Genomic DNA, 19,635 nt, shown 5'->3' with positions numbered 1-19,635 from the left:
GGGCCCTCTCCCACGTTGACTCTAGTGGTAATATTATTCGGCAGCCGCGTCGCGTTGTGATCGGGATTATGCTCTCATAGGATATACGTAGCATTACATTGGAATAGTAGAAAAGGGATCAGTGGGGATATGTATCTTCAGTCTGGAAAATAAGCTCAAGCCCAAAAACACGAGTGATTCGAGATGGGTCACCCGACCAAGCGCCCCCAACATTAGCCCTCACTTCCCGTCGACTGACGGAGCAATTGGTAAGTCTTGAAGAAGGGGACGGGGAGAGTGGCGTATATGTTCATGTAAAGATCGACCCCTACCTATCTATGTGGAAATACTGTTGGGTTAATTTGATATGTGTAGTGCAGTACCTACTCACCGGGTTGAAGTAGGCACGTACCCGGTATACTTTTCGTTACAGCGCAGCAAAGAAAAACCCTTCAAGGCTGCAAGGCTTCTGTTTTCCGAATAGCCGTCCGGCGAGCCAAAGACTAGCCAGTCAGGGACGCTGTACAGCTGCAGTTATCAGGTACCTATATATAGGCACAATTCAAGCTTCTGCCGGGTATTCCGTCACAACACTAGATCCCCTACAAGCGCTTTCGAAGTCGGAGTTGGCATTCGGTTACTATAGCGGTGTTGGTATTCGGGGTTGACAGCTGTCCACCCGGCGTTAGCAGGGGCAGTCAAACGATCGGCGTCGGGGTAGCTATAGTATAGCACCTACTGCAATATTCGTCGTACATAGTTTTCGCTGTCTTGTCTCTCTCTCGGGTGCGGTTCCCGGCGGCGATGTTGGGATACCTAGGCATTCCTCGTCCACAATACCGTACCTGAAGGATTCACCGAAACTATTAGAGTAGGGTTTCCCGGACATGTCTCGTCTTACCTAGTGCCAACTCCGACAAGTTCGGAAGCCCTTTTAGACCCCCCGCCAAAAGGCCTGTTCGAGATGGCACACCACCGGGCTCGATCCGACTGGCGTCCGGATGCTCCGTCAACCACCCCTGGCGTAAGGCATACGTGGCAAGGCATCTCTGAGATAGCAAGTGGAGTCTCCAGCCGTCCAGAACAGCATACCTACTGCGGTGTTGATGGATCATAAGTGTGGACATGATCGACAACAGGTCGGTAGGCTGAAGAACAGGGCACGGCATCCCCGACTCCGGCAATTCCTCGTTTGCGGCAAAGCCCTCATTATCTGAGTGCCGCGTTTCGGCCACTGCTCCAGAGTAAGGTGACCAACTACCGCATTAACTTATCTACTCAAGAAGTATTGTCTCAGTTCTGTTTTTTTCTCTAACACGCTCGGCGCACCGATTATTGCCTGGACGGTAAATAAAACAAATAAAACTGATAGAATTATCTTTTGGTATCGCAGGACAAGGTGCCAGATACAGAAAGCCTACTGCCACATACGGTAATAAACCAGTCCATCTTAAGTGAGATATCACGGTATTCTTCCACCCCAGGCGCGAGCCCAGAGTCTACACCTATCGGCAAAGCCGATAATCGTTCGTTGCGGATACGTCGACACATGGTGTACCTACATAGCAACATTCTGAAGCTAACTATCGACTCCCACGGTCCAGGATGTGCACTGCTCCAGCCAGTTGATGCCGGTCACTACCTTGAAGCCAATCAGTCATCAAGGTGGAAGACGTGTGTAGGACCGGAATACCAGATTAAGCGAGAACAATCGGTTGCCAACGGATGTCGTGGAACAAACATCAATCCTCCCACGGTGAGATGATTCTCTTCGAGAATGATTGGGGGATCAGCGTATGCACCCCCACCCGAGCCCTGCACCAACTCGGTTATCTCCCCAGCCTCCCCACTCCCCGGCAGGCAGCGGACTGGGTAGTCAATGCTTATGTCGCAGTGGCATCCAAAAAGGGCTCACGCCGACTTGACGCTATCTTCACCTGGACGCTCTTACGACGACGGGATCGAGTGTTATTATTGATTTACCAGACAGATCGCCGCTAACTAAGGCCTGGTTCCGTTGGGGCCTGACGTTGCCCTATACAGCCTTTTCGATATCGTATTGCACGATCCATGAGACGGGAAGTCCTTCTGCGATTCTCGCAGACCCCCGGAATGGACAGCAGCACCATTCCGCCGCCGCTACCGGGTCTCGCGGTCGAGGACAACAGTAACCATGAAGTCAACTCCACCGGGGCAGCTCGTCGACCAGCAGAGTCACCTCGAGTGCCCATAGGCTTCCTATTGTCTCAGCCTGCCGGGTACCTCCACGGAATATAAAATCGGCGCCTTCCCCGTGTGAGTTGATGGCCACAGAAGACCACCGACCATCATCAACATGCACTTCAGAACCACCATCGTCACGCTCCTTACCGGTGTTATTGCCCTTTCGTCGGCATTACCGTCGGCACAGTCGGACTCTCGAAAGTCCAGTGAAGCACAGCACAGCAAAGGAAAGCACACCGGCAAAGAACAGTGCAGCGATCCGATTGTTCGCCGCGAGTGGTGTGTACTGCTTTCCCGATTCCCACAACTGCAGAGCTGACGTGAACCGCACCACAGGCGGCATCTGAGCATGCATCAGCGAAAGGATTACCTCCGGGCGGTCAAGTGCATGATGGCGAAACCCCCGAAGCTGGGTAGTTATGCCGAAGGGATCACAACGCGATGGGAAGGTCGATCTTCGAGTCAGAGTGTCTTTTGGGGGATGACAATGGTGAGCTAACTTCCGTACTTGTAGATTTCATCTGGATACACCAATCTATGATGCCAATGGTCCACTGGGTCGGACACTTCCTTCCGTGGCATAGGCTCTTCCTCTACGAGTATGAGCGCGTCCTGAGAGAGGAATGCGGTTACGCTGGCGGAGTTCCGTAGGTGCCCCAACACCCTCTACTGCTGCTTCGCGTCCTAACTGGTATATGCAGTTATTGGGACCAATCGAAAGACTACCGCGACATCCTCGCCTCGCCTCTACTGAACGGCGAAGTCTCCTTCGGAGGCAACGGTAAATACGACCCAGACGCGCCGCTGTCCAGACTGCCGACCTTCCCCACCTTCGACTACACCGGCGGAGGTTGTATCCATAGCGGTGCCTTCAAGGATGAGGTAATCCATCTCGGCCACACGAACGACAGCTCGTACCACGAGCGCTGCCTCAAGCGCAATATCGTCCGCGAGCCCGCACGGGAGTGGTTGAAGCCCAGTCGCGAAGTCGACGTACTTAAAAACCCCAACTACGAGCGGTTCGCCGTCGCCCTTGAGGGTAATCTCGACTGGAACACGGATTTCGGAATCCACAATGCTGGTCATCTCTGCATCGAAGGAGACGTATGTTGTCCCCCCCCTAGGAATATATACCGACCGCCGCTAACCCTAACCCCAGATGGCCGACGTCTTCATCTCGCCCGGAGACCCTCTTTTCTACGTGTTCCACGCGAACATCGACCGTATCTGGTGGAAATGGCAGCAAGCGAACCCGTCGGCACGGCGTTTCGACGTTGGAAACCCGATTGCGCCCAGGGTCCCCTTGTTTGCGGACCTGTATCCCAACCCTCCGCCGGGCAATGTCACGCTCGACTTTGAGCTTACCATGGGACCGTTGGGTGGTAATCGGTTGACGGTGGAGACTGCGCGGGTCATGGATACGCGAGGGACAACTCCGGATGAGTTTGAGGCTGGATTGCTTTGTTATACGTATAAATAGTTCCATCGGAGGAATCTGATCTGTGAGGGGGGGAGAAAGAGAGGGATACTAATATGAACGGGAGGGCGTGGCCCGGGAGTGGCGGAGGCAAGGAGTGGGACGGTGTTTAATGCTGCTATCACCTAATTATGGACGCGAAATTTAATGAAATATTATGTTCTGAATCCGTTCATTGCATTCTGGTCTTGTCTCGCACCAACCCCATCCAATTGTGGTGTTGCGGCCACAGCCACCTGTGCCTCGTGTTAAAATCCTGTTAGTAGAGGAAGGGCACTAACTTCGGACCAATCGGAGAGTAGAAGATTGAGCTGGTCATTAAACACAGATGCGCTCATCACAAGATATGTTTTGGATCCACGGCAAACAGAAACTTCCGATTGATCGCACTCGTGGGCCCGATGCGAACCGTATGCATGAATCCAAGAAGCTTCCACGCCGGTAACCATGTATTTTCCATTTTCACCAACACGCCCGGCCCCGACCACGAGTGATTTTCATCTTAGATGACCCCACACTGGTTCCCACCGACTGCCAGATTCCAAAGTCGCGCTTCTCACATTCCGGGAATGCCATCCCAACTTTACCTTCCTATATTGGATTGCACATATAGTCTCATCAGCAGCATGTATGCTTCTCTCGTGCGCATCAATGTGTGAATTCTCCATCTCGCCACCCCCAACGACCTCCGAGTCCTGCCCACTCGGTGCCTGTATTGTACTAGTGCTGTCACAGATATCCTCTCCTTGCCTAGTACAGCTTCCGCGGGTTCTCGCCTCCAGTATGTGGGTACGAACGAGGGTGCGGAACCCGACCACGAAATAAATGTCGCTGCGGGCTTCCTCCATCCAGCGGCAGGTTTCCGTATCCGCTTTTGCCTTTCTGAACCAGGCGGCCGAGTTCGGGAGTTGATAGCAAAGCGAATCCTCGGCTTTCATCTTCGCCAGATTAGCCTCGCGGAACTCTGCGTTGACGGAGACACGGCCGGCAATGAGCACGCGGAGGCTTGAAGATTTCGACGAGAGTTGGGTTTCGACGACATTCGTGACTCGGTCGATGACGATGTCTGACGCTTGTGGTGGGACGGGCGCGTCGATAAAGTCTTCGCACGGGTCTGTCTGGTTACGTACCAGACGTGCGAGACGGACGGCGGCAAGCGGGAGGAGGCTCCGTTGAAGAAGAGCTGTGGAAGAACGATTCGCGGGACGTCGCCGGCTGAGGTTAATGCTGAGCCGTGGGACCGGGCGTTTTCTGGCAAGTTCTTGGGAAGGGAGGCTCGGCTCGACTGGGTTCGGGGATGGTACAATGTGCGGAAGAATAGCAGCAATTGATCTATTCTGGGGATTGTTTTGCTGGCTGTGAGTTTCCATTCCCGTCAGTACAGTTGGGCCTTATATGTTCGGATCAAACAGAAAAGTAGATGAGTGGATTAACTACCCGGTCCAGATGCCAATCATGATGTTTAACGATGCTTTCTGTTGCAGCAAGTCCGCCAGTATGAGATTCACATCCACTTCTCGCGCCGCCCACTTCACACGGTCCAACAGCCCCAGCCTTCCCGGTATGCATACAACGCCGGCCAACTCCTTCTCGAGTTCCGCAAACAGAGCCTGCATCCGCCGTAGTAGATGCTGAAACTGCTGCATCGCATCGTCCGGTATCACTGTCGACTGGAAAAATTTCACGTCGAGTTGAGAGAATATCGAAGCCAGCACTTTTGTCTCGCTGACCACGGTGCAGATCAGCCGCGGCGCCTCGCTGATGGCCTGCACTGACTCTGCAATTTTGCGTGCGGCTCCGATTAGCGCGATGATGGAGACGGTGATGGATAGCGGATCCATGTTAACGATTGTCGTTCAGAGGTGGGGTTGCGGTTTGAATGCGAGGGGGAGGCCGGCTAGATACGACTCGAAGCTAGAATAAACTTTTGCTGGCTTATAAAGATGCACTACGTAGAAAGCCTCACTTTTCTTTTTTTCGCCACCTGGCGAATCTTGGTTGTGTCCTCGCAAATGTTCTCGCTGGCAGCTGCGTCCCATTCTGGGTGACGCAGCTCGCCGCCAGCCACACAGCTCCCAGTTCGTGCCGCAGTGGAACTACCAGGTATCCGGCGCAGCGAATGAGGACTGAGCATTTCAGCTGGCCAACGAAACGACTGGTTCCAGAGACTTTTATCCATTATATCCAAATCTATTTGCAGTCAAAATCGCCAGGACTCCAGGAGGCTCCATCAATCAGGCGGATGCCCCAACTGTTTGTTTGTTGTTTCATCCAATGGAAGAAACTATGCCAAGTCGGAACTAGGTGAGCCTCCTGATCATCGCGATAGAAAGAGATATCGACAACGTAATCACAGCTTGCGCAGCAAGTAATAGAGTAATGATAAAAAAACAGAGGCGAATCATTGGTTCAGATTGTCACTGCACAACCTGAGTAATAAGGTGGTGTACAAGATACTTGACCTAAACACACTACCAGTCTACCTACCAGCCCACCGAGGCACTCGTACACCTCTATGTGCTGCACCAAAAGGTCTTCATCATTCAGATATCCCCCTTCCAAAGAAAAATGTAATGAATCCAAAAACACATGACCTAAGCACCGGTGTGGATAAACGGCGCCCATCCCAAAAAATCCTTCGGCTTCTTGTCTCGAACCGTCTTCACCGCCAGATGATAAGCCCTAGCTACCTTAAGATGCCCCTCAACGCCGGCCGATCCATTGAACAGATTCTTATAAAACTCCGTCGCAACCCGTCGGCAAAGCCGATCATCGGATTCCCAGAGCGTCGCTAGAACGTGGCTGAAGCCAGCGAGTTGAAAGGCATTGGCGATATGAATAGCTTCGTCGGCCAGGAGTACGGAACGATTTTCCGCCGTCGAACAAGCCGATAGATATGCGATCTGTGCCACATCCGTGTTCGCGCTCGACACCGCACGGACGGAAAGCGTGTCTGGCTCGCTGCTGGTCGGATCGGGACTCTGCAGGAGTAATCGACTGTCCGATGGGTTGGCCAGGTCCGAAATACCGTGACAGGCAAAGTGTAGGATGTGGTGTGTTCGCAGTTGCTCGAGAACCTGTGCGGCGGATGGCCGCTCAAGTTCCGTTACGGAAACTGAACCCGAGGATAATGCTCCGGCAATGTCTTTAGCTTCTTGTTTTGCCCCGGCAAGTGGGCTACTTCCCGCTGTGGTCGGCATAGTGACCATCAGGAGTCGAGGTTTTTCGGTAGCCACGGGCTGTCCTTCGCCGTGGTCCGGAAAAGAGGGGTGCCAGTCGGGCTCGGGAAATAAGTTGAGCTGCTTTTGGCGTGTGTATGAAAGGGCTTTGATGGACGGAACATATGATGATATTGCTCGACCGAGGGTGTTGTTGGTTGAGCCAGGGGAATGGTCTCCAGCGGCGTGGAAAGGGGCCATGCTTAGCTTTCCAACCCCGATCCACCAGATGCGTGTCGGGTTGGATTCATCGAGTTGTAAATGGTCGAGTACTGGCGCCACCACCGCTTCCCACAACCAAAGAAGATGCTTACCCATCGATTTGTTCCTCGAGTTGTAGTTTCGTGCTGTGCCTTTTAGACTCGCGCTCATACCAGCCATGTGCTGTTCGACATCCTTGTATAGGAGCCTAGGAAGTGGTAGTGACTGTATCGAAGAGGATGTGACAGTAATGGCGTCGCTCCCATGCGCGTTGCAATTGATCATAACAATAGTCCCATCCGCAGCAATTTTCATCAGGGATTCCGGCGGCGGTGGAAGCAAGAATTCTTCGTGTCCGGGCAACTGTCGTATACGATGCAATATCTTTTCGAATTCAGCAGTGGCGAGCTTCCGCCCGCGTTGCCGTCGCTCCTCAACGTGTGGGTAATCCATTTCAGTTCTCAGCTTTTCGACTATATCGGCGTACTCTGGGTGGGATGCTCTGAGATCTGACAGATCGCTCCTGCAATCGATGGAAAACCCGGATATGAGCACCCGACCAAACTCGAGCATTTTGAGTGCTTGATAGGCGCCTCTCCCGGCTCGAATTGCGACCGATGCTCCGATTGCTGCTAGTTCGTATACTTCGGCACAGGACAGCATATACTGCTGGTCATCCCGTCGTCCCGAACGTTGGCACAGTCGTGGCAGCTCCGCGACGGCCTTCTCTAGCAGTGAGTATGCTTCCTCCACCATACCAATCTGGAGGTAAATATTCGCCGCATTTCGAGCTCCAAGGATCCGGGGGTTTGGCATCAAATTCTCTGATTCCCACTGCTGCAAATATAACATCAACAGTTGTTGCCATTTCGATATGACCGCGCGGTAATTCCCAGTATGAGTATTTTCGTATTGCATTTGTGCATCGACTATCATTGCAAGCTCTTCCGCGAATACATACCTGTACTCGTCATCGCTCGAAGGCAACGTTTCCAGCGCTTTTCGAATCCACCTGTGCGCTTTTTCGAGTTCCTGAGGGTTGGATGTTTGTCGGAACTTTGCCAAGTGCAACTGGCTGATTCGCCATTGGAGGTGGGAAGCAGGGGTACCGGTTGCGCCCTCTATCGCCTTGTGGAGTACTTTTTCTGCCTTATCGAGGTCGGTTGGATCACCATCCAAGTGTATGTATCGGTCAACCAACATGACTCCCACAAACCGGGCAACCTCTCGCATCAGTTCGGGGTGGAGGAATCTCCGTCCTGTCAGTTCCGAATCCATCTTCAAATAACGAGCTGCTCTCAATATGTTCTCGCCGTATTTGATTCCACGGGCAAGGTCATCCTTGTTGTGTGTTTTATGGAACCTCCTGAACAGCAAGTCCACAAGCCGTAAGCCGGAGTCTCTCAGCTCGTAGGTTTCGTCCGGAGGGTACCGCTGCTTTGGCGATATCTAGTGCATCTTCATGGAGTTTTATGGCCCGATCGAGGTCGGAGGTAGAATTGATAGCACTGAGGTATATGACTGATAGCAGACTTTCGCGTTCCGCGGCCAATTCGACGGGATTGGTATCTTTGGTTAGAGTCATTGCCTCTTCGAGAAGCTCGATTGCGTCGTCTAGATCATCCACATCGTTTGCCGTCGCATGTCTCCGTCTGTAAACGCTTGCCAACAAGGTTAGGGAGAACCATTTGGCGGGGGCGCCTGGCACCGATGATGCAGATATCGTCTCTTCAACCACCTGGATGACAATATCGAGTTGGCTCAAGTCTCCCGTAGCCATGTGCACAACACTGCATATATTTGCCCAGCAAAGCAATGTTTGCACCCGTCCAATGTTTCCTGGAGGAATTGCCGCAACCGCTTGTTCACCGAACCGGATGGCTAGCTCTAGGTCCTCCGGCACTTCGCGCTCGACATAACGTCGCAAAAATTGCTGCCCCAGAACACAATACCAGTGCATTCGACGGGGATCCTCCTGGGGAGTCGCCGCCAGCATTTCACTCTCGTGGGTTGCCGCTTCATCGATGTCTTCCGGTTCCCTCGGGAATAAGATATGATACATCATGCCCGCGTTCGATCCTTTCGCGCCACTTGTGTCGGTCTCGCCGCGCACATATGGCATGTTTGGGCGTTTGGTGATCCAGTGCTGCATGCCGCCTACTTGCTGGTTATCCGCTCGTGGGTCGATGAGTACGCGACTGGCATCAACCTGATCGTCTAGAGAACGAATGATGCCATTGAATATCCAGCCGTCGATCCTGGAGATTACGGATGCCATGATACGCGAGACCGAGGATTGGATGGTAGTATCTCCGCTTCCGTTCGCAGTATCTTCTGTGAGATCTTGCACCGCAGTGATTATTCGGAGGATGTGATTGTAGTCATCACCGTTGCGAAGCCGTTCGAATCTCTCCGCTAACATCATACAGACTCTGCTCAACCTAAGCGGTCGAGCCGGATGCTTCGGGGGCGTCAAGGTCGAAATCTTTGCCAACTCGATGGCATCGTTCAGATCCTTCAATCCTTTCGTTCGTTGATATCGAGAGAAGATCTGCGCACTTTTCTCTGCCGCATGTTCGGTATCGTCTTGCGGAACACCCCGCGGAATAATATCTGGTTCGGCCGCGGCTTGAGATAGTTCGACTTTCAGATTCACCATTTTGCGTAAGTCGGTTCCCACGGTGTTGTCGTCCGACTGCTCCATGGTTTCAGCAACCGCGATAGCTGCCTCGAGATAGTCGATTTCATGGGTTTTTTCGTAGAGCAGGAACAATTCCTGGTATTCCGCGAGCTCGTCTTGAGAATTCATCTGATTCACCAGTTAGATCTAGGCTGCTTAACCTGATGAAGACTGTAGATATAGCTACCTACTTTCTTTGAAGGTGGAGTCTGCTAGGTATGAATGAGGCTAGATGTTTTTCCGATAGGAAGTGTCGAATTGCTCGTGCTTAAATGGTTTCAAAGCTCGCACGTCTGTAGGTGGTTTATTTGCCAGAAGGAGGTGGTCTTAAGCCGGGGATGGAGGTCGACGATGGAGACGGTGATAGTTGATAAAGCCGGGCCCACCGACTCAGGTAACGGTAAAGGAGCCGTCGAGCCTTCCGCAACCCGCCGCACAGACTTTTCATCGGCCACTCTTAACCCCTCCCAAACGATCATTATGTCCGCACCTGGGCACTGCCTTGCGGATGCGAATTGCTAAGACATGTTTTGCTTGCTGATAGGTGCAAACGTAAAAGCACAAGTTCGCCAAGATGCATCCCCACTGCTTGCGTATCGTACCCAATCTGATCCGGTTAAATGGGTTTAGCAGGTGAGACTTTCAGTTGGCTAGTTCCCAGTGGCCATCTCTACTACACATGACCGGTCATTAGTCTCACATATGCACGGTTGTGAGTGTCCATTGGATGCAACCTCACCAAACGTCTAGACGCGCCGGTTGATGTGCAAACGCACAAACAACCTCCAAGCCACAATAAGCATAGCCTCATTTCTGCAGGCGCGATGGGTGTCGAACATGATTCACCTACAGAAATACCTGCAACAGACCTTCCAGGAAGGCCTACAACTCGCTCAGTTCCATACGTAGGGCAAGTAATAAAATCCGTTTTTGCAAGGGGCTCTTTTGCCAACGCCCCTCTAGGTCGGAGGCGGGATCGAGAGAAGAGCACACAAACACAGAAGAAAGAGGCGGTACATAAAGTTTGATCGTCTATTCGATAGATAATGATCCTCCCTCCGACAGCTGGTTCTCTCGCTCCGCCACACCACCATAAGCATAGCCTCAATTCCGCTGGCGCGATGGGTGTCGAACATACTTCATTATTTTACGGCCAATTGCATATCATGGAGTTTGGAGGTTGAAGTTCTTGCACGAAGTCACGGCAGGCGGGATTTGATGAATAGTGACGAGTATTAAACCCTGCCTGACCGCCAGTCGTCCACAGCCAGCTCGCTAGGTAGCTGTCCGCATCCCTGACAATTGAATCACTGCAATCGGCTGCCTTTCTCTTCCGAATACCTATCAGAAAATCAACTTTCTTCTCCAAAGCTTCTCCAAAAATGCGATCAAGCCTTCTCCTGCCCCCTCACGGGTTATTCTCTCGCGACTCAGTCCAGCTGGGGCGGCTCGTGCGGAACGCCACAAACCCGCACCAAGACTACCACTATCCGTTCGGCGACTCCTCCTCCGACGCTGAACACCCCAGCGTCGTCGTCAAAACCCAGCAGAACTTCCAAGAGCTGATAACTTCATCGCGGTGCGCCAGTCTCCGGACGCGCCTGAAGCTTTCCGCGATCGGCGCCATCACCACGAACGCCACCGAGGCGCGCACATACCAGCTCGACAACTCCGGTGCGTGGTTCAAAAAGGCGTGTGGGGAGAAAGCGACGCGCGAGTGGATCCTGGATGCGATCAAGGACGGCGCCAAGATGTATCTGACGGTCGGCTACCATGTCGTCGTCGATGCGCTCGTTTACGAGAGGCGCGGGGAGTTCGCGGACAAGGACGGCCAGGCTAGAGGTGATGGTGGTGGTGATGGAAATAGCGAGGTGCAAGGTGGTCTGGACTCGGGTAACGTGCATGAGCGGAAGTTTGGCGCCCCCGGAGAACACATCTATGCTGTGCAGTACCGGAAGCTCCGGTTCAAGTGGTTTTCCAGCCATGATGTGGATCAAGTTGCACTCGAGCGGAATAATCGATGGAAGGTGTCGTTGGGAGTGCGAGGAGAGGACGACGGAGAAGAAGATGATGTGCTGGAGGCAGATTTGGCCGATGGGATGGATGTGAAGGGCGGTGAGAGGTATGTGTCTGAGGATGGAATGGATGAATTCGTGTTTGATTGGGATGAGGATGAGGATGACGATGACGATGAGGATAAAGATTAAAGATAGAAATGGAATGACTCTTCATAAGAAAGTTTCAAACTGTGGTTCTTCATGAAATTAACGGCATGTCACTTGTGGGATCAACCTGCGAACATGTACAAATACCGCCGTAGTGGTTCCCACTATTATACCCCTAGCACCAGCGAAATACCGGTTCTGCGCACAGATTCGCTGCGCACATGCGATACCGGCTATAAATTTCATGATTAAACAGTACAAAAAACCCCAGTGGGTCGACGAAGGTCACGTGCCACTACCGAGTGATACTTTGTGCTCCATTCCTCAAGCCAAAAACAAAAAGCATCACCACCCCCGGTGGGGTGGCTTGGAAACCCTAAGAACAGAGGTCTTCACCCTGGGTTAAACCCAGAGCTTTTCCTCAGCTCACCTCGCCGATTGCACGGCCTAGATTACTATACCACGCGGGTTTTTTCGTGCTCGGTACTTGAACTCGATGCCTACAAAGTGGTGGGTGCTCCCGTGACGGCATTGGGTCACGACCGCCCGCCACGCAACCATATCCGCGTCGACACTCGGTCTCGCCTCCTCCACAGCGGAAACGTAGGTATTTGAACCAACGTCTCCGGACGCCCAAAGTTTGGCAGCATACAGGTATCTTTACAGAAACTCGGAATCGTATGTTCAGGTATCGGTTCATGGCATTATATAAACATGCATAGATACTGAAGCACTAAGACCGGGGAGACCCTTTGGCAACTTTGATACTAGATAGAGAGAGAGTACAGATTGTAGTTCACCAGAGAGGAATCGACAAGCAGAGAGACTAGACCTCCTATGATATTCAAAAAATCCCAGAACCTCGCGAGTCGAGGTCAGGAGTCAGGACAAACAACGAAAAAGCACGATGAGTACGATGACCGCGACCAAGTTCCAATAAGCACGATGACAGATCAGATGACAAGACAAACAGACAGACAGAACAGCTAACGAGACATACACGAGTTTGGCGAACTTTAGCCGACCTAGCTATACCAGATTCGGTGGGTCTAGCTTTCAGCGCTCGCACGTCGACCGTGCCTGCTCACAAACCAAATCAAAACACTTCGCGCATGGTAACACTGTTCATCGCAGCTGATCTCATCTAGGTCTTGACATTTTGACAGTAGGTCCATCCCAAGTCCGCAGCCAGGGATAGAAACCTTCGACCAAGACGTCGGTTTCAGCTGGATCCCATGATACTACATTAGTATGAGGTAGGTAAGTAGAGACTAAAGGAAGTGTATTACCTATGGCTTCCACCTCCAAACAGCGTCGCGGCGAACAAATTTAAGGTCTTCCAGATGGACACCCTGCAAAGGAAGAGCTTGGATAGAGGCTTGATCCTCCGCTGCAAGCGCAAAGACTTGGTACCGAGCCCTGGAGCTCTCAAGATCCGGCTTTCGCTGGAGCGGAAGTACGAGAAGCACGCAGTGACGCGCCGAGTCGAGCTTCACTGTAGCTATGCGTTGCACTCGAAAGAAGCGTGGTAGAACCGCGGGGTCGGTAAAAGCTTTATGGCTGATGATGCTGCCAACTTTAATGATGATCTTCCGGACTTGCTTGCTCGCATTCGCCAGCATGAACGCCTTTCCCCAGTATTGATAGCGGAACTTCAATAGGCTTAGGCTAGCAGAAGACTGTTCCATATCACACCACGCCTTGCCGAGCATCCCGGCATCATTACGCCGAGTAACCCATGGAAGATGGTACCCCGAGGGGGTTGACGTCTAAATTGTATACGTAGCACCTCGCCATCTTCGACATCATCGGGAACGTCTGCTCTCTGGTTGTTGGGACTTCCGTGAATAGGCAGGTGCAAAGTCACCTCTTCGTCGCCCTCCAAAGCCATATGATCATACGCGCCGTAAGTCGACATTCTCGAGACCTGCGTCTTCGGAGGATCGGTCGATGTCGGGGGCTGCTTTGGGGCGGCTTGCAGTTCGGAATCATCCTGATCGTCGTCAGCAGGATCATCGTTGCTGCGGACTCTGGGACCGTCGAGGTTGGGATCTGCGATGCCGGGATCAATGCTGTCTAACTAGGGTTCGCCGTCGCTGTCCACGTCTTCAGGATTCTCTTCGAGTTTGGTTCCTCCGTTGTCGGTGAGTGATGTTGATCCAGGCGAGTGTGAATCCTCCACAGCATATCGCGCCTCGTCAGCTCCCCGGAATCCGAGGAATACTTCTACACTCGACCTAGCACGTCGCGGCGCCTGGTCAGATCCCCAGGTGTCGGGGAATCGTTCTTATAGACTCGGCGTAGCACGATCAGGTTCGCGGGTGTAGGGAGAATAGCGGGTTGACGAGGATGTACATGTCTCGCAGGTCCCGCTATCCCGAGGGGGTCGTTGAAAAAGAAACCGCGGCGACGCATCAGAGAGTGTGTTGTGGGTGTGGGGTGTAGAAGGAAGATTTGTTGTTGGACCGCTCGCAAAACCAACACACCTCTAGCCTGGCGGTGGGGTCGAATGGAGTTCACACAGTTCCTGTAACCGCACCTCTTCCTCTTGCTGCAACTCCTCCTCTTGCTGATAATTCCTCCTCCTCTCGCCCCAACTCCGACTGATATGGAGACCGCGCTATGTAGCCTGTAGAACACTGATCAATCACTCGACTCCGTAGGTAGTCGTCTGGTTCGCTGGCAGTAACGTTGACGAGTTGCGCGGGGAGGGTTGTGCAGGGAGGGTTGTGACGGGATGGGGGTTGCACAGGGAGGGGGTTGCGACGGGAGAGGGGTTGCGCCGGGGGGAGGGTTGAGCGGCGATGGTTGTGCGGCGATGGTTCGGCGGAGAGCAATAGGGAACCGGTATCGAGCTCTCCGGCGGCCAGCGGGCGGGGACGGCGGGGTGAAAAAGGTTACATGATCTGCCATGATTCAATGAGGTCGAATGCATCGATTCTTAAACCCAAAAGAAACGGGTACATATGCCCTTCATTGCGCGGCATGAGCGGCTCCCGATCTCAAACGCTTGCTCCTGTTTCGGCGCGGCCTTCCTCGGCTTTCTCGCCTGCGCGCAAGCTGCCGAGTTCGGCAGCCTCGGCCAGGGCGCGGGCACAGACGATCATTCTGTTTCATGCGCCTCCTAGAAGGCGACCTGTCGTATCTTAAGTAAGCGTCTTTCCGTGGCCGTGTACTTTCGTGCAACTCGTGTGGTGTGGGCCTAGGGGCGGCTACCCACTCTCCCCATACAATGTTTCTTTTTGCATCGCACACCGAGAAACGGGAAGCACAACAACGGATCCGGACGACGAGCGGCAGAGCAAAAGTACCCAAAGCTCCCCGGCCGATCGCAGAACCCCAGCGTAACCGTGGAGGCAATACCCCGTACATACATACGGAAGGATCAATTGAAAATTGCTTCGAAAGCAAGTGATTGTACTATGTGCTCGTACGGCAATCGCTAGTTATTGACAGGATACACCAGAAATAAAATAAAAACGCCAATTCCGTCCGACAAGCGACCCGAAAACCAGTTCCGCAGCCACTCTTAATCGGAGATGCCACTGCAGTCGCACGTTCCAGCCAGCGATACGTTACGGCGCATAGTTGTGAGGCCTAATCCAACATTCACACCTGTGATCCGTCGAGCGGATTGGTGAGAGGCCACGGGTGCGCTTGGACTAGCGCACGGTTTTGGCAGGGTTCGATGGACTCGATTTCGCCGAGATGGTTGCGGAATAATTGGGCTCCTGCCGATACAAGGTTAGAGCCAGTTCGCTTCCCCGGTTGGGGCGGGTTCATCGGGAACAGAACTCAGGTCTGCCCGAGCGTCTGCAGCGCGATGGAGAAAGAGTGGGGAGGGACACTTACGATGCCGTTGATTCTCATGTATTCTTGCACATCGACGAGGGGGTTAAGTTGTCCGAAGATATTCCTGCCAGGCTTCGGGACGTCAGTGGTGTTGCGAGAAAGAGAGAGAGAGACCCCTGGACTAGAGTCGGCAAAGATGGGGATTCAGGATTACGAACCTCGATGGGTGTGCTCGGTAATGATACGGCAGCTCCCCAAGCAGCATAATTGGGCTCCTGCAACGCGACGAATTTGTTAGCCCATCTCGTCTATCGATTGCGCACGGACAGAGGGATAACTGTGAACAGCCTGACATCAACGAACCTGGAAGTTTTGCTTAAGGTATGCTGAGACGTCGACAGCGGGGGCGGCAACGGTGGCTTTCGTCGCAACGGTGGCGACACTTGTCCTTGCGGAGGCGGCGGCACGCGCACGGACGGTGTTGCGGACAGTGTTGAGGGCGGTATTAATGGGAGACATGATGTTTGCGTGGTGTTTGCGTGGTGTTTGCGTGGTGTTTGCGTTTGAGTGTGATGGTGAACGTGGAGGATGGTGGTTGTTGCAGAGGTGGTTATAGCTGAGAGGGAAGGGCTGGTGAGGGGAACAAGTACCCGAGCATTGCCACGTCGGTACCGCCGATGTGGATTCTCTGGGCGGTCACACGAACTGCTTCAAATGGGCTGTGTGCCATCGTGGTTCCCGATTTGGAATTGCAACCGTCGATCGCTTACGGGCTGTGTACGTAATTCCTGCAGATTTCAAGTGGAGTCGCGTGACGTCAATCACGGGAACTTGGAATTCGCCATAGTATGTGCGATGCTCATTGCCGATGCCGGTATGTAGTAGCGCACTACAAGCCTCCAAACTGGAGACATTTCGTTAGTGAAGCTTCTCCTCGCGACGCAGACAAACAGAAACCCCCCAGCGATGTCGCGGTCCGCGCGGAGTACAGATCCGCTAGAGCAGGCCGGGAGTCGGGCTGTGCGATTGCGGGGTACGCGCTAGCTAATCTGGAAGCGAACCAGTGCGATTGCTGACCGCACATAGATCGCGCGTACGAGGTCGCCTGACTGCCAAAGATGCCGTGTCCCTCGTCCGTGAGTGTGTCTTCAAACCTCAACGAGCCGATAACTGAGGGGCTGGTATTCTCAGTCGCTGAACTGCGCCAGTCAAGAGTAGAAGCTGGCACTGTGGGCTTGGTTAGCGAAACATTTGATCCGTGTTTGGTATGTAGCATCGTCGGTCTGGATGGGATGGACTGACGCAGTCCAGTCCGGTCCGCGTTGTCTTGGTACGGTCGTGGTATGGTGGAGAACAAGACGGACGGCGGGTGACGGGTATCGGGATGGCGGGTGGGTCTCGGATCACGTGATGTTACATCATAGCAAGTTCTGCGCATCCCGACCCGCACCCGCAACCCGTGGCACCGCGGCGCTGCGTCCGCCCGTTACTCTTCCACGGACCGTCGATCAACCGTCATTTTCAGGCGTCTATCTTCAAAAAAGTTGGGCAATAGCGTCATGTGAAGTCATCGCGTCTGTTGAAAGCAAGTGAATGAAAAATCATGTGACAGGCTTCTACGAGTAATGCTGCGGGACCATACACCGTAGGACCTTGGGCAAGCGCGGACTGCCCGGAACATGGACGGAGAGCATACCGGCGCTTTCTACGTGGCCCTCGGGAATTTCTACGCCGGTGTCGGGCGTGGGAGGAAACCCAGCTGTGCCAAACCCCCGGATGTTGACTTTCTTGCGACGACCGCCGAATCGCGCTATTTGATGTACGACGGAAATATCATCTTCAAAAACTGCGAATCGAGCGCAAAGGAACGAGAGAGATCCAGTCACTTGAGATGAATCAAGGAAGGCTAAGTTGGCTCACGCATCACCTTCCCACTAAACAGTGATAGGCGCCGCTAACGCTTCCCGCCAGTCGATGGGATCACATCAAGATCTGGGGCAAGTACTACGTACCTATGTCGGCATCTCCAGTGCAAAATCGGTTCCCGGATTGGTCCAAAACTACTTGGTTGTTCCGGCATCGCATTCTTTCTACCATCAATCAAGCGGACGCAACTCTAGTTGAACCCAGACATCCGACATCCGAGTATCCACGCATCCGGCCGGGTCGGCCACGCGAGATGGCCTCTCGACTTTCAAGTGCTATCGGATGTGGATAGACATATGGAGGTCAGGCCCGGCTTTTAGTTGTTCACACTGCGGGTTTTTTGAACCGAAAGAATTTGACATGACGGTTACTGTCATGTAAAACGATCAATCATGACATGATGATTCCGCACTCGCGCGCATCCGCCACCGAGCCAGTATGTAGGTACTCAAACGACAGTAACACAAAACCTGAACTGCGTCGCCTGCTCTTCCGCGGGCAGAGACCACTTTTCGCCTTCGGGAGCTTCAAACACCAGTATCTCTGGCTCGGTGCATTCGACGTCGAACGCCAATCCCGAGCGAGTCCCCACCTCCCTCCACATTTCCGCAAAGCTCTCCGGTGTGTGGCGCCACACATCCCCCAGCGCATGGCGGTACTGTCCTGCCGCACGACTTCCCGCCAGCCTTCCCACCACGAAATTCCCCTTCTTCCGCTCCAAGAACCCAACCATCCTCAGCGCGGCCTCCACTTGCCTAGCCCAATCGAACAAATGTAAAAAGCTCGCAGCGTGGACGGCAGCACACTTCCCCTTCAGCTCCCGCACAATCCACGACGACTCCGGCCTCGTATCGAAAATATCCGCGGCGCCCTGCCGGATCCCCGTGCTCTCGGGCGAGTCCATAAACAGCTCGTGGCCCAGCTCGATGAACGCGGGATTGATGTCGGCGCCGAATAGCTGCTCGCCGGGAATGCCCGAGTGCGAGCGTAGGTACCGCAGCTCTGAACCCATGCCGCAGCCGACGTCGAGGAGGATTCCGCCGGCGCGCAGAAGTGATAGCAGCGAGTCGAGCCGAGGGTAGCTGGGTAGTCCGCCTGAGAACTCGATGAACTGGTATAGCGCGATGCCCGGGTATGGGAACGCGGCGAAGGCTTTCTCGCGCTGTGGGGGGTGTTAGTGCGGACTTGGAGGGGGCGGTGGGGCAAGACGAACGAGCCGCTGGATGTGCGCCGACAGGAGCTGCGCGACCACGCCGTGCTGGAGCATCACCTCCGTCGTCAACGGGGGGCATGTGTAGCCCGCCGGATAAGAGCTTAGCTGCGACGCATCGGGCTGGGGCGCGGCTGGCGGAGTGCCATCGCGCGGTTCGGTGCCGGTGGTGGTGGAGTCGGTGGACATTGCGAAGACGGAGTGTTGAACTGTAACCATGCAATAAGCGCTCCCGGTAGCTTACCGGTTTCCTTTATGTGTCCGCGTTCGAGAAACTAAACGCGGGGTATGCTTAAGCGTGCGGAGCTGCGGCCAATTAGTGTGCTTCAATGTATGGCAGAGGCTGCATGACAGTCTCCTCACTGGAAAGGAGAGGAAGAATTTTGACTTCCGGTCCAACGGGCCGAGTGAGAGATCGACAACAAGAATTACGATACGGTAGGTAGTCCAAACATCCCACCGCATCAGCATACGGTACAGGTACCGGTATCGTGCTCCCACGCTACCACCGCATGGAGTTTGGAAATGAGCACTTTGGTTATGTAGCACAAATCAAGTAACACGGGAAAACTCTCCGCAACCCGACACAGCGGAGTGACACCCTACTGATACATACCGGTGAGTTCGGGAAATTTTAAGCAGCCTACCAGGCTACCTACATACATTGTAGGTACCTTGAGCCGCACCTGAGTTCTGATGCGACAATCTCCGAAAAGAAATGATCAGAGGCCAGATACCTAGACGAGTGCTGACCAACTGCAGCC

The 19,635-nt window shown here is 53.6% G+C and overlaps 6 protein-coding genes across 6 annotated transcripts; 2 read left to right on the top strand and 4 right to left on the bottom strand.

Moving 5' to 3' along the window:
• Positions 1-1,743: 1,743 nt before the first annotated feature.
• Positions 1,744-3,792, top strand: BZA05DRAFT_451931 (uncharacterized protein; the record flags this gene model as incomplete). The annotated part of the gene is made up of 7 exons (XM_051487455.1): positions 1,744-2,237; positions 2,296-2,481; positions 2,539-2,651; positions 2,717-2,849; positions 2,904-3,306; positions 3,362-3,672; positions 3,747-3,792. Exons 1-7 carry the CDS (start codon positions 2,050-2,052, stop codon positions 3,790-3,792), a joined length of 1,380 nt encoding a protein of 459 aa, XP_051340221.1. The 5' UTR covers positions 1,744-2,049.
• Positions 3,793-3,953: 161 nt separating this feature from the next.
• Positions 3,954-5,578, bottom strand: BZA05DRAFT_352829 (uncharacterized protein). The gene is made up of 2 exons (XM_051481329.1): positions 5,117-5,578; positions 3,954-5,035 (listed from the first exon to the last, which is right to left on the bottom strand). The coding sequence occupies exons 1-2, from the start codon at positions 5,518-5,520 to the stop codon at positions 4,177-4,179; spliced, it is 1,263 nt and encodes a 420-aa protein (XP_051340220.1). The 5' UTR covers positions 5,521-5,578; the 3' UTR covers positions 3,954-4,176.
• A 542-nt stretch (positions 5,579-6,120) lies between these two features.
• Positions 6,121-10,261, bottom strand: BZA05DRAFT_396682 (CHAT domain-containing protein). Its single transcript, XM_051483558.1, has 3 exons — positions 9,970-10,261; positions 8,531-9,907; positions 6,121-8,439 (listed from the first exon to the last, which is right to left on the bottom strand). Exons 2-3 carry the CDS (start codon positions 9,905-9,907, stop codon positions 6,274-6,276), a joined length of 3,543 nt encoding a protein of 1,180 aa, XP_051340219.1. The 5' UTR covers positions 9,970-10,261; the 3' UTR covers positions 6,121-6,273.
• Positions 10,262-10,863: 602 nt separating this feature from the next.
• On the top strand, positions 10,864-12,010 carry BZA05DRAFT_396681 (uncharacterized protein). Its single transcript, XM_051483557.1, has one exon. It carries the CDS (start codon positions 11,161-11,163, stop codon positions 11,983-11,985), a length of 825 nt encoding a protein of 274 aa, XP_051340218.1. The 5' UTR covers positions 10,864-11,160; the 3' UTR covers positions 11,986-12,010.
• A 765-nt stretch (positions 12,011-12,775) lies between these two features.
• Positions 12,776-16,298, bottom strand: BZA05DRAFT_473655 (uncharacterized protein). The gene is made up of 6 exons (XM_051488078.1): positions 16,099-16,298; positions 15,954-16,010; positions 15,796-15,867; positions 13,811-14,023; positions 13,233-13,712; positions 12,776-13,169 (listed from the first exon to the last, which is right to left on the bottom strand). The coding sequence occupies exons 1-5, from the start codon at positions 16,252-16,254 to the stop codon at positions 13,233-13,235; spliced, it is 978 nt and encodes a 325-aa protein (XP_051340217.1). The 5' UTR covers positions 16,255-16,298; the 3' UTR covers positions 12,776-13,169.
• A 1,386-nt stretch (positions 16,299-17,684) lies between these two features.
• On the bottom strand, positions 17,685-19,086 carry BZA05DRAFT_372929 (uncharacterized protein). Its single transcript, XM_051481715.1, has 2 exons — positions 18,875-19,086; positions 17,685-18,823 (listed from the first exon to the last, which is right to left on the bottom strand). The coding sequence occupies exons 1-2, from the start codon at positions 19,058-19,060 to the stop codon at positions 18,110-18,112; spliced, it is 900 nt and encodes a 299-aa protein (XP_051340216.1). The 5' UTR covers positions 19,061-19,086; the 3' UTR covers positions 17,685-18,109.
• Positions 19,087-19,635: the final 549 nt, after the last annotated feature.

This window comes from Tricharina praecox (genome assembly GCF_024521635.1).
Source record: "Tricharina praecox strain CBS 144465 chromosome Unknown BZA05scaffold_10, whole genome shotgun sequence".
Taxonomy (NCBI): Eukaryota; Fungi; Ascomycota; class Pezizomycetes; order Pezizales; family Pyronemataceae; genus Tricharina; species Tricharina praecox.
This window is presented reverse-complemented; position numbering and strand designations above follow the sequence as displayed.